Source organism: Mastigoproctus giganteus, chromosome 10, assembly GCF_048544385.1.
Source record: "Mastigoproctus giganteus isolate SK-2022 chromosome 10, ASM4854438v1, whole genome shotgun sequence".
NCBI lineage: Eukaryota > Metazoa > Arthropoda > Arachnida > Uropygi > Thelyphonidae > Mastigoproctus > Mastigoproctus giganteus.
In genome coordinates this window covers 72,076,741-72,093,120 of record NC_143584.1, presented here as the reverse complement: position 1 = coordinate 72,093,120, position 16,380 = coordinate 72,076,741, and the positions used below count along the sequence as shown (strand labels likewise).

Genomic DNA, 16,380 nt, shown 5'->3' with positions numbered 1-16,380 from the left:
GATGCTGATACAAGTAAAGGTAGTGGGAATACAAGCAACAGGGAACAAGGAGGTAGAACTCCCAAGACAAGAAAATAAGATTCATCCTATTTATTATTAGGATTCACAAGTGTTATTATAGATGGCTTGGAAAAACCAATGTGTTTGTTTTGTACGAAAGTTTTGGCTGCAGATAGTATGAGACCAGGCAAATTAAAATGGCACCTTAAAACTATGCATTCTGAATAAGTTGGTAAGCCCATAGAATTTTTTCAAAGAAAATTAGATGAGTTTAATAAACAAAAGCAAACGCTCAAAAAAAATAGTTTCTGTTCCATCAAATGCATTGCTAGCATCATACCAAGTTTCTTACAGAATTGCGAAATGTAAAAAACCACACACAATAAGAGAAACTCTAGTTTTGCCAGCAGCTATTGATATGGTTAAAATAATGTTCGGCGAAACAGTTGCGACAAATACCGCTTGCTGATAATACAGTTAGCTGAAGAATCGATGATATACCTGAAGATCTTTGCGATCAGTTAGTTTCTCGACTGCGTACAGTCAGTCCTCGTATAGCACGTGTTTACACTACATGAATTCGATCATACACGATTTATAAATAGGGGAACGATATCTTATATAACACAAACCGAATTCGCTTATGCAGGAATGAAGCAATATGATAGGAATGAAGAGAAGATTCTGAAATTGTATTTATGTTTTTTATATCAGTGAAGGGGAAACACATTTCACCATAATAACGTAAAAACCAACACAATTCCAGCTATCGGTATAATCGCAAAGCAAATGCAATTAGATCGAGCTTACTACCAGTTTATAACAGATTCCACTAGCAGGAACGCAACTGGAAATTATTTTTATTGTTTTATGGTAGTAACCCCTAGAAATGTGCTTTAGTAAAATGTGAGGTGTTAATAGTGTTGTTTATTCAGTTGCTACACGCGCGCAGCTTTGTTTATGCATATCAAGCGTGTCTCCTCGTTTTGTAATTGTGCTTTATTCCCTAAAAATGAGTAAAATACTTAAAAGGTGTGAAAAGAAAGCTTCTTGGTGAAGACACTGCAGATTCGGAGAGAAAAAGAAAAGCAATATCAATAAACAGAGGCGGACTGGATCAAATATGCTTACCTGGGAAAATTTATAGTGTCCTCATACTATGGTTTATGGCCAAAATCACACCGGCCGCCGGCCCACCGGGGTTTCCCCGGTAAGGCTTATGGCCAGTCCGCCTCTGTCGATAGAGAAAAAATATGAAATTGTGAAATGTTTTGAGCGAAATGAAAGAGCATGTGATATTGCACGTGCTACAGACCTAATGAGGCAACCCCGAGAATTACAAAGAATGCAGAGAAAATAAAAACAACTTTCATAGCAGGAACAACTCAAAGTGTAATTAAAATCCATTAGATTAAGACACAAAGAATTGGAAGAGATGGAACGGCTGTCATCTATTTGGATAGAAAATCAAACAAAAAACAAGTTTTCTTACGATAGAAGCAAAAGCATTAGTAACGTTTTATTATGTAATAGTCGTAATAAAATACTTACGTATTTTATTACGATTATTTAGTGTTTGGTAATGTTTTGGTTACCAATGTGTGTTCAATCTTGGGTAATCGGCACCTAACCCTATTTTTCCCATAGGGCCGGTTGTTTATATTGCATGATTTTGCATTAGCATTAGTAGAGGCATTTGATGCAAGAAAGTAAGCTTATGCAGCATCAGCCAAAAAAAATAAAAAAATAATAAAATAAAATAAATAAATAAAAAATAACCACTTCCACTTCACCCCTCTGTTCGTTCAAAATACCTGTCCAGCTGAGCCTTAAATATATTTAGGCTATCAACTTCCACGACAAGGGATGGAAGTTTATTCTACGAAATCCCTTTATATAACTTCCGTATCAAGTTAATATTTAAAATAAATAAATGCACAAGGCATAATACTTTAAGAGTTTGGTATCTATATAATATCGGTGTTTAAATACACCATAGATAACTCTTAATAAACTACAAAGTAGTTGTTGTAGGCATCATTTGCTCTTTCTCATATTGTGCTCTGCCTTCACGACGAGTTGCCATGATATTGCACTACTTCGAATAAGTAACTCTTCACTAATAGAGAAGGCTATTGTTACTTATTCTCAGTTGAGTACCACCACCCAGACAGCACTGTTTCACGGCTATTGGCCGATCATCAGTGGGTGGGCAGGTACCCTGGTAATGCAGACATGACGACCCAGTTGTGAAGTTAATCACACAATATGAGAGATGCCAAGAGGTGTAGATGTCAATATTTAAAATAAATAAATGCACAAGGCATAATACTTTAAGAGTTTGGTATCTATATAATATCGGTGTTTAAATACACCATAGATAACTCTTAATAAACTACAAAGTAGTTGTTGTAGGCATCATTTGCTCTTTCTCATATTGTGCTCTGCCTTCACGACGAGTTGCCATGATATTGCACTACTTCGAATAAGTAACTCTTCACTAATAGAGAAGGCTATTGTTACTTATTCTCAGTTGAGTACCACCACCCAAACAGCACTGTTTTACGGCTATTGGCCGATCATCAGTGGGTGGGCAGGTACCCTGGTAATGCAGACATGACGACCCAGTTGTGAAGTTAATCACACAATATGAGAGATGCCAAGAGGTGTAGATGTCAATATTTAAAATAAATAAATGCACAAGGCATAATACTTTAAGAGTTTGGTATCTATATAATATCGGTGTTTAAATACACCATAGATAACTCTTAATAAACTACAAAGTAGTTGTTGTAGGCATCATTTGCTCTTTCTCATATTGTGCTCTGCCTTCACGACGAGTTGCCATGATATTGCACTACTTCGAATAAGTAACTCTTCACTAATAGAGAAGGCTATTGTTACTTATTCTCAGTTGAGTACCACCACCCAGACAGCACTGTTTCACGGCTATTGGCCGTGAAACTTTGCGGCTATTGGCCGTGAAAATTATGCCTTGTGCATTTATTTATTTTAAATATTGACATCTACACCTCTTGGCATCTCTCATATTGTGTGATTAACTTCACAACTGGGTCGTCATGTCTGCACTACCAGGGTACCTGCCCACCCACTGATGATCGGCCAATAGCCGTGAAACAGTGCTGTCTGGGTGGTGGTACTCAACTGAGAATAAGTAACAATAGCCTTCTCTATTAGTGAAGAGTTACTTATTCGAAGTAGTGCAATATCATGGCAACTCGTCGTGAAGGCAGAGCACAATATGAGAAAGAGCAAATGATGCCTACAACAACTACTTTGTAGTTTATTAAGAGTTATCTATGGTGTATTTAAACACCGATATTATATAGATACCAAACTCTTAAAGTATTATGCCTTGTGCATTTATTTATTTTAAATATTGACATCTACACCTCTTGGCATCTCTCATATTGTGTGATTAACTTCACAACTGGGTCGTCATGTCTGCATTACCAGGGTACCTGCCCACCCACTGATGATCGGCCAATAGCCGTGAAACAGTGCTGTCTGGGTGGTGGTACTCAACTGAGAATAAGTAACAATAGCCTTCTCTATTAGTGAAGAGTTACTTATTCGAAGTAGTGCAATATCATGGCAACTCGTCGTGAAGGCAGAGCACAATATGAGAAAGAGCAAATGATGCCTACAACTACTTTGTATCAAGTTAAGTATTAATTATTTATTTTTTACTAATTATTTATGTTACGTAACCCAAGTCGTTATATGTATAGTTAAAAGAACAATTTAATTGATAATGAAGTTCAACAAGATTAATTATCTGATTAATTGACAACATTATGTATATATTATACTATATTATGCTTATGCTATCTATTTCGAGATATTTTGTATCGCGTAGCAATGGCGGCTATTTAAGAACGGTAAACACGTGGATTTGATACCCCTTTCCGATACTAAGTAATACCTACAAAATCTCTATCTAAGTTACTTTAATCTAAGCATCGTAAATAAGAATATAAAACTACTCTAGAAAATAAGTTAATATGCCAATTTAAGCTAATAAAACAGAAAATAAATCAGAAAAAACTTCTCTATTACAGGAGCGGTAAAAATGTACGTCCGCACAGGCTACTCTCGTTCTCAAACTCATTGCACAAGGGTTTTTAGGAACACAACTATTGTGCTATACGAGGACTGACTGTACTTCGAAATTTGCCATACAAGTAGATGTGGCAACTGGTGTAGCTAGAGATGCTCATTTAATTGCATATGTTCGATATGTTGCAGAAACTAATATAATGGAAGATACATTATTTTGCAACACCATTCCTGAAAAGTCCACATCCAATGAAATTTTTAATATAATTGACACTTTTTTTGATGAGAACGACATAAAGTGGAATAACTGCATTGGACTCTGTACTGACGGAACACAGTCAATGTCAGGACACAAGGCAGGTCTTCGAACATTAGTTAAAAAGAAAGCACCCGAAGTTATCTGGACGCACTGCATGCTTCACAGAGCAGCTCTTGTGTCAAAAAATATGAGCGAGGAACTAAACAACATTTTTACGAACGTAAAAATGTTGTTTAGTTCCTGTGTAAAGCTGTGTGAAGATATGGAAGCTAGTTATACCTCACTTCTATACTATTGTGAATATAATTGATTTCCATAGCTCCAAAAGACAAAGTGAAAGCATTCATAAAAAAATTGGAGCTATGGAAATCAAATTTACAAAAAAATAAGTTCGACATTTTCCACTTTTAAATGATTTCTGCGCCAGAGTTAATATTGAAGCAAACAAAAATCTATTTACTGAACACTTGAATGGTTTGCTAATGCACTTTTCACATTATTTTGAAGATCATGATTTTACAAAGTTCGCGTGGATACAAAATCAATTTGTCGATGAACAAGATGATGAATATGGATTGACAAATATTGAAAAGGAAAAATTGATAGAATTATTATGCAATACTTCATTGAAACAAAAATTTCAGAGTGAAACCCTAGTTCAATTTTGGTTGAATCGAAGTGAAGAATATAATACTTTGTCAATCAAAGCAATGCAAGTACTGCTGCCATTCGTAACATCATATTTATGCTAAACGGGATTTTCTGCATTAGCTGCAATAAAATCCAAATATCGAGCCCATTTAGTAGTAGAAAAAGAGCTAAGAGTAGCACTCTCCTCAATGACACCTAGATTTGATAAACTTTGTGCTAATAAACAAGCACATCCATCGCATTAAAAACAAATTAATTTAAAAATGAATATATATATACTGTATATAGTAAAACCTTGTTTTTATTCTGTCAATTACGTTTTTTCATTTTTTGTATTAATAGATTTTTTACCATTTAAAAATGTGTCTGTATTATTTTATTAAATAAAGGGGGGGAGGCACCAAGATTAGATTTTTTTTTAAAGGGGGCATAGTAACCAAGTTTGGAAACTACTGCTCTAGGGGATGAACCCGAATCTTGTTGTGGGCCCCATCCCTCAAGGCTATTGTCCACCAGCCAAAGTGGACAATACCCTTGCATTGCTGCTGTGAAGGGTACATTGTATATATATTTTTTTTGATCACTACTTTTAAGCCAATGTTCTATATTTGTTAAATATTTGTTTCGGACAATATTGCGTTTGTGCGGCGTTAATGCTATTGTAGGATGAACAATTAAACATTATATGTGCATTGATATATTAGGTCAAGATTCTGGTAGATTTTGCTTTGCGGGTGGCAGGGTAATTTTTTTTTTTTTTTTGGCGGGAAGTACTATCGGTAATTAAGGCCTAACTAACTGGCTAGCGGTAGTTCTACTAGTAGTTGTTGGATCGCCTATGGTTCCATGTATAAATAACATGGGATCAAGTTAGTAAAAGTATAAGGTATAACATATAAAGTAAAAATATAAAATAGGAAGGTGACTTTCTTTCACATGGCCGTCTCTCTGCTACTTCCTCAGGGGCTTTGAGCAGATAGATGGCCATATTAAAAGACGGAACTGGGTGGCAATGGAACTAGCCAACCTCTACCTGCACTACGACGAAAACAAAATTAAAGACGACATAACCTTCTTCAGATACATTGATGACGTCTTAGTTGTCAACTGTGATAAATTCGACAAATTAGCACTAGAAATATACTCCACAGATCTGACCATCGAACGCACCAACCCCAAAAGCCATATACCTCGACAGCAAAATAATCATCGAAGAAAATAATATCTACATAGAACATTTTAACAAAAGAGACCATTTTGACTTCCAAGCCATTAGACTCACACACTGGGAGACCAACTGAGCTAAACAAATACATGGTAATGTAATTAGAAATCAGACTAAAAGAATAATACACATCTGCAGTAACCAAAAAAAACATACTGAATGCTTTACAAAAACTAAAAACAAATTTAATTCATCAGATACCATGTAAAGCAACCATTCAAGCCAATCTGACCCTACATCACCTACCCAACTCTAACCCTTATAGGGTTACAGAACAACTATTTGGGCCCCTATTAGACCCCCGGGTTCATTGCACTTAGACAAGGCTCGTTGCCTGACCGCACTCAACCCGGACATCCAAATTCAAGCCCTAATACAACAACAACTATAACAACAGTACTCATGCTGACCCGACTATATTAAACTCCATAACCATCGCCACGCTTCTTAGCACAAACTTAGCTGGATATTTGACATTAGATAACAAAAGGGATACAAATAACAACGTAAGCTAACACGCTACAGATTATAACAAACATTAAAGCACCACAGGTTATAATCACTGAAAGGGGGTATGTAAATATGTAAATAGTTATCCCAATGGGCATACACGGACTGTTATGCTATAGAAAGGTTATACTAGTCCTTGTCCAGCGGATAACATTACACAAAAAAGAAAAAAAAATGTAATCCTTAAAATTGCATTCACCCAAAAATCAATATAGGTATTCACCTAACCATCGATTACAAAATGAATACAGGTCGCCTAGTCACAAATTAACCCTCCCTTAAAACATACATTATAATTAAAAACAGACCAACCAACAAATCAGATGAGATTGTGCCCCGACCCCCTATAAAACGGCTCCCGGGCAACTTGCACATCCTTTCTCCCACCAACCTACAGCCGTACTGAACACAGGTAAATACCTATATACTTTTATAGTAACTATGATACATACCCGTCGGGCTTTGGGTCTCAATCCCAGTTTGCAGTTAATAGTAATCCAAAATTTAAAACTTAAGTTAACCAAAAATTAACAATTACAGATTATGACTCATTTGATTTACTTGAATTATTAAATTAGGACAACCATAACCTAAAAATGAATACTTACAATTCAAAACTGTTATTGAGACCACAGAAATAATGGCATTCTTTTAATATGGCTATCTATCTGCTCAAAGCCCCCGAGGAAGTAGCAGAGAGAGACGGCCATGTGAAAGAAAGTCACCTTCCTATTTTATATTTATACTTTATATTTTATACCTTATACTTTTACTAACTTGATCCCATGTTATTTATACATGGAACCATAGGCGATCCAACAACTACTAGTAGAACTACCGCTAGCCAGTTAGTTAGATCTTAATTACCGATAGTACTTCCCGCGAAAAAAAAAAAAAAAAAATTACCCTGCCACCCGCAAAGCAAAATCTATCGGAATCTTGACCTAATATATATATATATATATATATATATAATCTTACTTATCTACATACTTATCTTACCCACACATTAAACTTATTCGGTTTAATGTGTGGGTAAGATATGGCCCTGTTAAGAAACAAATTAACTTTTCTATTCTGACAAATCATTATTTCATCCAACTGGATCAGTGATTATGTCATTATCTCCCTAGTCATTCAAGCTTTACTATTTCATTTCCAGTGTACACTGAGTTTGCTTAAATCCAAATATTTAAAATACCATTGTTTCATAGATTAACCTATAACAAGAAGAATTTCACAAGTGACCATCACTTGTACACAAAAGTACATTTCCCCTCTAAGGTACACTGTTTTATCCAGAAATGTGCACAAAAAAAAAGAAAAAAGAAAAAGAAAAAAGGAGCTGTTTCATCAGCATTTAATTTCTTTTTGGGTGAGTCAACGGAACTCACTAAACAGCTATCAGATGCTTTAAAGTCAATGGCATCAATATTATAGTACAGTATGAATATGGAACTGTAAATTCTTACCTGGAACTCTGCACAAATTTCACAATTGTTCAGAATATGTCCACTTGAAATTTACTAAAACAGTACTGTAACAACAACAACAACAACACACACACACACTGAGGAAAAATCAAGCCTTACAGAATAAATGGATGGTAGCGCCGGATATGAGAGTAGTTTTTTGACACTTTGAAGATCTAGACATACCATATGTTAAGTGGTGATAGACTATGGAGCAGTCTGAATCAAAGTGCCCGATTAAAGTGGCTGATAGTTTTATTAATGTGGCATGCATTTGTAGAGGAATATAATGCAAACGAATTAGAGTCCATTTGTAGACTGTTAATTTTTTCTAAATAAATGTATTGTACAGTATTAAAACTGTATTCTCACACCAAAACTCCCCCCCCCCTCTCTCTCTCACAGCAACAGTGTCCGTAAGATTTCCAATTTTATTGCTTGTTAAGTGATGTACACACTAGTGGAACTGCTTTACACAATCACAACAAGGTTTGTAAATTCTATATCAGCAGTGGTGACTGTATGAACAACATTCTGCAATCTACTATGTATGTAATCCGTGGCTATCAGAAGTCTAATTAGCATTAGTTGGGGCATATGATGCAAGGAAACAAGCTTTTACGGCATCAGCGAAAAAAAAAAACTTCTCATTTCGCCCATCTGGTCACTCCAAATGTTTGTCTGGTTCTGCCTTAAATTTATTTAAACTGTCAACTTCCACAACAACAAATGAAAGTCTGTTCCAGCAACCAATTACCAGCTGGCTAAAAGCAAACTTCCACACATCTGTTCTACAACTGCCTTTCCATAATTTGAACCTATGCCCCTTCAGGTTCTTAGTCTGAGAAAGTGGAAGCAGCCCATCAGCACTGAGCCTGCTCAAACCATTCAAGGCTTTATACACTTCAATCAGATCACCTAGCAAGTGCCTAGTCTCCAGGCACTGTAATATGATAAACGAGCCTTTCTTTGTAAGAGCAACCCTTTGTTCCATTCACCAATCTTGTTGCCCTTCTCTGTATTCATTCCTCCTGTTTACAGTACTCAAGGAGTGGCCTGACCAATGCCTTATACAGAGGGATAATCACCTCCTTGTCTATGCTAGCAAAATTCCTATATATCATTGACAAAACTCCATGATCTGCTCTGACAGTCTGTCTGCACTGCTCAGAGAACTTCATATCTGATGGCACAATTACCCCCAGGTCTTTTTCATTCTCCACCTCCCTGAGTGTAGTAAACACACGGTACGTTTCTCTTGGGTTACTGCTGCCTATATGCAGTACTTTGCATTTATCAATGTTAAACTTCAGTTGCCACTTCTCAGCCCATCTACCTAACTTTTCTAGATCCTGTTGCAGTAGCATACTGCCTTTACTGTCATTAACAATCCTGCCAACGTTTCTATCATCTTCAAACTTGGAGATTAAGCCTGATATACCTTCGTCGATATCACTGATAAATACACAAAACAACAATGGGCCCAGCACCGAACCCTGGGGAACTCCACTAGTAATATTAGTCCACATAGAGCAGGGTCCATTTATAACCACTCTCTGCTGTCTCCAAGAAACCATCCCTTTATCCATTGCAGCAATTTACCCTTGATGCCATACCTCTCCAATTTGTACAGCGGTAATCCATGTGCAACAGTATCAAAAGCTTTCATGAAATCCAAGTACAGAAAACTCTCGATTAACCAGGATTGGATTAACTGAGACACTTCAAGACTCCAAATTTAAAAAAAAAAAAAAAATTCAAGTAATAACTAGAATAGGTATAAACATATAAAGAATACAGACAGGCGGCATTATAAGTCGTCATTGGGAGATTAGTGTACCTATTATCTTGCAATCTCCGCTGTCTTCACACACTTCACAAAAAAAAGAGAGAGACCAAATGTTTAGTTTGTTTTAGTGCGTCGTGTCGATTGTCGTGTTCTGTTGCAGCGCAAAAGGACAAATTTTGTTTCGTTATTTATGTCAGTGATGTCAGAATTTTTTTTTATAGTAATTTTTTTTTTTTGTTTAGAAATTGCGAAAATGATGGGTAAACGCAAAAGAGTTGCATTTTCAGTTAAACAAAAACTGGAAATTATTCAAAAGTTTGAAAACAATGCATCGTTAAATCTCTAAGGAATCATTATTAAGGATGTATCAAAATGGCCAAACATTAACAAGTCGCTTGGAATTCAGATATTTGTCAATAATAATATAGTAGCAATATGTTAAGTCATTCCCTAGTTACATAAAATTGAAAGAAGTAATAAGTTCTGGAACGTATCTCTTACATATGTCGGGGAATTTTGTATTTTTGGATTAACCGGGAAATCGATTATCTGGGATTTATTTTTTACCATCTCTCCCGGGAAATCGAGAGTCTACTGTATATGATATCAAAAAATATTTTTTTTTTGCATCCAGTTCTTTTTTGACCACATCGCAGTATCCAATCAAATTGGTCAAACGAGAGTTCCCCTTAACAAACCCATGCTGTGTCTGAACTATTACTGCAGTCTTGTCTAGATGATCCTTTATCATCTCTTTAACCAGTGACTCCATTATTTTCCCTGAAACAGAAGTTAAACTAACAGGTCTATCACTATTTGTGTCACCCTTTGAACCCCCTTTGTGACTTGGTGATACATTTGCACATCTCCAGTCCATGGGGACCTCCTCTGAATCTAAGAATGCTCTCTTAATTATTGCTAAGGATTTGCTAACTTTCCTCACTGCTTCCTTCAATATAACTGGATAGATTCCATCCACTCCAGGTGCCTTTTTTTTTATGTTTAACTTCAACAATTTCTCCTCCAGTTTGCTCTCAGTTATTACAAAATCACTTAACTCCCTGTTACAATTTGATAAACTTCTGGCATTCCCCTCCTTAAATAACTCCTTGTGTATGAATGTAGATGCAAAATACTCATTCAGTTTATCAGCTACTTGAGCAGGATCATCAATAGTCGACCAATCTGCTTTATCCCCTTCCTTCCAGAGTTTCCATTAGTAAAGAACTCTGCTGTTTTTCTTTGCATCCTTTGCCAAAGATTTCTCACAATCTACCTTTGCCTGCCTAACCTCCTTTGTAATTTGATTACGGACTAGCTTATATCTGCCATAGGCTTATGTGTCACCTGATAATTTATATGCATCCCATGCATTTTTCTTCTCTGCCACAAGCCTCATTAATTCATCTGACATCTATTTAGGCCTGAACCTTAAACAGTATTTCTTAGTTGGTATGAAAAGCCTAGTAGCCTCCAAGGTTAAGTCCCTGAAAGCTTCCCATTTAGAATTCACCGTTGGTAACATCATCAGTCGATCTCACTGTACAGAATTTAAAAACTGTCTGAGATCACTGTAGTCACCTTTACGAAAGCAAAAACCCTTCCCTTTTCCTTAAAGATGGTAGCTACACCTTTAAGTAAATCCCACATCATACACTGTGATCACTGCCACCTCGTGGTTCCTTTATCTGCAAATTCTTAATGCATGAAGAATTACTGCTGATAATCAGATGAAGAGTATTACTCCCTCTGGCTGCCTCTCGAACATATTGCTGTAGAAAACAATCCTCCAATAAATCCAAAAAAGTCTTGCTAGCGTGCGAATGGCCAACCCACAAGTTACAGTTAATATCTGGAAAGTTAAAATCCCCCATTACAACACTTTCTGATTTAGTGGCCACTCTATTTATCTGTACTACTGTTTGTTGTACTCATCAGAGTCATTAGGCCTATAACAAACTCCTACTCTCATTTTCCTTTTCCCAGTGTTTATGTCACACCAAAGAGACTCAAACATTGCACTGTCAACTCGTGTAAACTGGATGCACTTCCTTAGATTTTGTGTTTCTTAACTAAGAGCCTAACCTATCCTTTCTGTACACATTGTACTCCCCAAATTCCAATTCTACACTGTTTATATCTGTGTAACACAATGTCTCTGATATCCCAACAATATCTGCCTTTGATGCCTTGATCAGCACATTTTCAAATTCATCAAATTTATTTACTATACTTCCAACACTGGTGTACATACACCTGTTCTCAATCTTAGTTACCCTAACACAGTCCATGTATTTACTTGTTCCATGCTGACTCCCAGCAGCTCTTGAAATCCCCAGCAACTTGCTCTCTAGGCTGCTGCTCATTACAATAGATGCAGTGCAAGAATCACTTTCGCCTCTGCTTGCGGCTACTCTTACTCTTTTAGTCTGTGAATCCCCCCCCCAAGCTAGCAGTTTTCCGACCTACCTAACACTGCCTCGATAACATTAGTTTCACTTACTGTAACAACCCTGATGTTCACTTGCCTTTGTGGCTATATGAAGACCTATGAAAACACGTGTGTCACCAGCAATTCATCCAAAATGAAATTTTGGATGAATTGGAAAACTTTTTCCAAAAAAATTCAAAATGGATTGAATTTTTTTGGAAAAAGTTAAATCAATTTTTATACTATCAGAGGTATTTAATATGTACCTAGTATCTAATTAATTCCTTTTTTTTTTAAAGTAAGAAATGTATTTGTGTAAGAAATAAATTTTCTGTGTAAGAAATGAGGTTGCTAACAGGGTCTGAAGAGTTGCTTTAGTGGTCCCAGGAGCTCAAAAATTTGGAACAAGCACTACCCCTACACTATGGATGGGACACTTCTATAGTCAAGGCCATTACCAAATAAGCTGCCATTAGTGTACACAGTGTATGTGTATGGAACTAACAGTGCTTTCAAATTGCCCCCCCTATTATTTCCCCTAGTCCGAACTGGCTCTAGTCTGAATAAACGGCACGCTGGTCCTAATACACAAAGTAAATTAGGGTTCATTTATGCATTTTATTTGGTTCTTGCTCATTTGGTCCTAATATCCTGTGGTTCCATTATCGGGAATGCAGCAGTGTATATATATTTTTTAAATGAAAATCCTAAACACGAAAGGAATTAGAACCTATATTACTTAGTACCATGCATGAGTTGAATGTTGAGACAAAGGATGCTGAGATAGATGAACAAATAAACTAGTAAATGTGCTAAAGCCTATAACAGCTACAAGCTGATCTCCACTGAAAATGTTAGACTGTCAAAGACAGGTTGTGACAAATTGCTAGCCAAGACAGCACAGAACAGGCACAAGGAGTTTTTCATGTATGTAAATACGAAGAAAAGAACAAATATGATCAGCCTTTGTGTAAGGAATGTAGGAAAGTCTTAATTCAGCTGACACTGTAGATGAATTAAATAGGTAAGTAATTTTCATTGATATTTAAAAATAAAAGACCCCTCAAGGTGTTAAGAAACTGTGTGAGCGAAGCTGTGCAGATGTATGACATCTGCGATGCCAACCAGGCTAGCCGGGTGGGTCAAGTGCCTGCCTGGCAACCCAAAGGTCGCGGGTTCGAATCCCGCCTCGGGCTTGGATCACAATAGAAAATGCAAAAACCTTGAGAGGTGCAATATGGCCACAGAAGCCGATGCGCCAACAACTAACAAAAAAAAAAAAAAAAAAAAACCCATCTGCGATGCTGAAATTTCAGATTATTTATTTGAAAAACTTTGAAGAATAAAGTCAAGTAAGGCTCTTGGAGTTGATGGCAAATACCCAGTAATTTTGATGGAGGCAGAAAGAGAATGCAATGAAGAATAAAGAAGACTTGACTATAGAAGTGAATCATCACTGGACTCAGGAGAGATTCCCTTCAATTAAAGTGCCAATGTATTGCTAAGATATAAAGGCGATTCTAAGAGAAGTGGATAACTACTGACTGGTTAATCTTACTTCAGTGGTAGGAAAAATCACAGAGGCATTGATAAAGAGTGATGGGGAATTATTTAGACAAAAATGGAATTCAGAAAGAAACACAGCATGGTTCTGTAAGGGGAAAATCATGTTCAACCAACGAGGTTAGCTATTTTGACAGAGTCACTCATGAGCTGGTTGTAGGAAATATTGACATTGTTTACTTATATTTCAACAAAGCATTTGACTCAGTCCCTCATGAGGTTACTATATAAGCTCCAAGTTATTAAGGGCATTAGCAACTAAGGCCATATTGCTCCGGGATATGCGGGGGTCATTCCCTGACCTTTCCGCATCTTCCATATTTGGTGATGACGGGCTCAAACCTCCGTCTAATCAAGAAGCGTGTGCTATGCACTGCTGCTCCTTCCCACCTGGCTACGGAGGCGCCTACTATATAAGCTGGAACATTTTTGAATCACAGAGAAAATCCTTAGATGGACTGCAGGATGGCTGCAAAAGAGGGGTTCCCCAAGGATCAGTTCTAGGACCGCTGTTATTTTATGATTTTCTTAAATGACATCGATGAAAGGATAGAGGACATGATTTCAAAATTTTCAGGCGATACCATAAGACTGGTAGGGTAGCTGATGAGTAGCAGAACTTTCTCAGGACAACTCAGATGGGCTTCAGTGATGATCAGAAAGGTGGCAGCTATATTTTAATGTAGCAAAATGCAGTCTTACACGTGGGAAATAGCAATCTCAGAATAACTGATATACTTGGTTGTGTTGAATTTAAAACAGTAGAGGAAGAAAGGGATTTGTGAGTTATGATATAGTTAGACACTAAGTGTTCAGAAAAGTGTAGACAGGTGGTAAGAGAGGCCTATGGTGCCCTATCGATGACTGATCACACATTTGCTTATGGAGATTAGGGAGGCATATTCCAATTTGTACAGCAAAAATGTAAGACATCAGTCAGAATGTTGAGTTTAAGTACACACAGAGTACCTAAAAAATAGACAATGACCTTCTTGAGAGTTTAAAAACAGGCATCCCATTTGGGAAGATCTGCAAAAGGGCGGCCATACGAGAAAAGACTGAATATGGGCTACAGAGCTTGGTCATTAGGAACCTTAAAGGAGACATAACTGAGGTGTATTAAGCTCTAAGGAAAGAAAGGAAAATTTTACCCTCATTTATAATGATTCCAGAACAAGGGGACATAAATCCAAATTGTGAGATAATAGGATTAGACTGGATTGCAGGAAGTTTTGTTTTAGCCAGTGAATTGTTAATTAGTGGAATGAATTATCTCTGAGACTGATAGTTCGGAGGTAATTCATTCCAGTAATCAAATTTTGTCAGATTGCAAATGTTTCCATTTGGGAAAATTTAAGGATAAGCTGAATAGGTACTTACATCAGGAGGGAGTCAATTAGGTTGTTTATGTTACTTTATTTTATTATTTTTTAAATTAATTAATTTTATATTTGGCTGGTTCAGCAGAAGCCTAAGGCTTTCTTAAGACACATGGCTAAAATAGCTCAAGGAAGCCTGATGCTACTGATGCCAAAAGAATTCTTTAGCTGTCATTATGTGAGAAAAATGAAATAAATAACAATTATAAAAGCCTTTTCCTTACTTCTTGTTTCTACTTCTGTTTTCTAAAATAACTTTCTTTCACATGTATTTCCAAAAAATTACAATATACAGAAATTCAAGTCTAACTGCAACAAGTATCTTCTGTCCCTGAACCTAATGCCGAAATACAGGACTAAATACTATTGTGGTTCTCATACCTTTTGTGTTTGGAGGTTTCATTAAAAAGCAAACAAATAAAAATAAAAAAAAAAAACTTTGCAAAGAAAAGTAATCACTGGATTCATAAGCAATATGTTACATAACTGAGTTAAATAAACATGAATTAAATAATACAGGTGAAATGAAATAAGCATGTACACAACTTTTTGACAAGTATGCATGTAAAATTTATTAAATTTTCTATTCACCAAATAAACACAAATAACTTTATAGACATGCATATGCAGAACATTTTACTTACGTGATGAACTGAGCCAAGTCTTGGCATCTCCCATAAAGAGTCCTGTGTAAGTTTATTAAAGAAGTAAGGTCGATTTTCTCTTTTGCTCCAAAACTTTCTCCATCCAGCTTGCAATAATTCTGCTGGTAAATCGTGTACAGGATCTGATGATCCATATTGTGGTGGAGACATAAAAGGCCCTTGAATAGGCTGCGGTGGTGGTGATAAAAGGTTGGGAATAGCACCAATAACTGGAGATGGCACCTCTGCAGGAAGTAGTGATTGTTGAGGAAGCTGTAAAGACATTCCTATAAAAAAAAATTAAAAAATAACAAATTCAACACTGGGCTTAAATAAAGATATGAATATTAAAAATAGTTAGAATAAAATTACTGGGT

The 16,380-nt window shown here is 36.4% G+C and overlaps 1 protein-coding gene across 2 annotated transcripts in view; it reads right to left on the bottom strand.

The window, feature by feature from the left end:
* Pcif1 (Phosphorylated CTD-interacting factor 1) overlaps positions 1–16,380 on the bottom strand; it is a 429,173-nt gene that overhangs the window by 338,131 nt on the left and 74,662 nt on the right. The window contains exon 5 of one of the 2 annotated variants that reach the window (XM_090384018.1): positions 16,004–16,290. In XM_090384018.1, coding sequence (XP_090240144.1) covers positions 16,004–16,290 — 287 coding nt within the window. Of the gene's footprint in view, positions 1–16,003; positions 16,291–16,380 lie in introns of those variants that run through there. The other variant, XM_090384020.1, reaches the window with a different exon arrangement.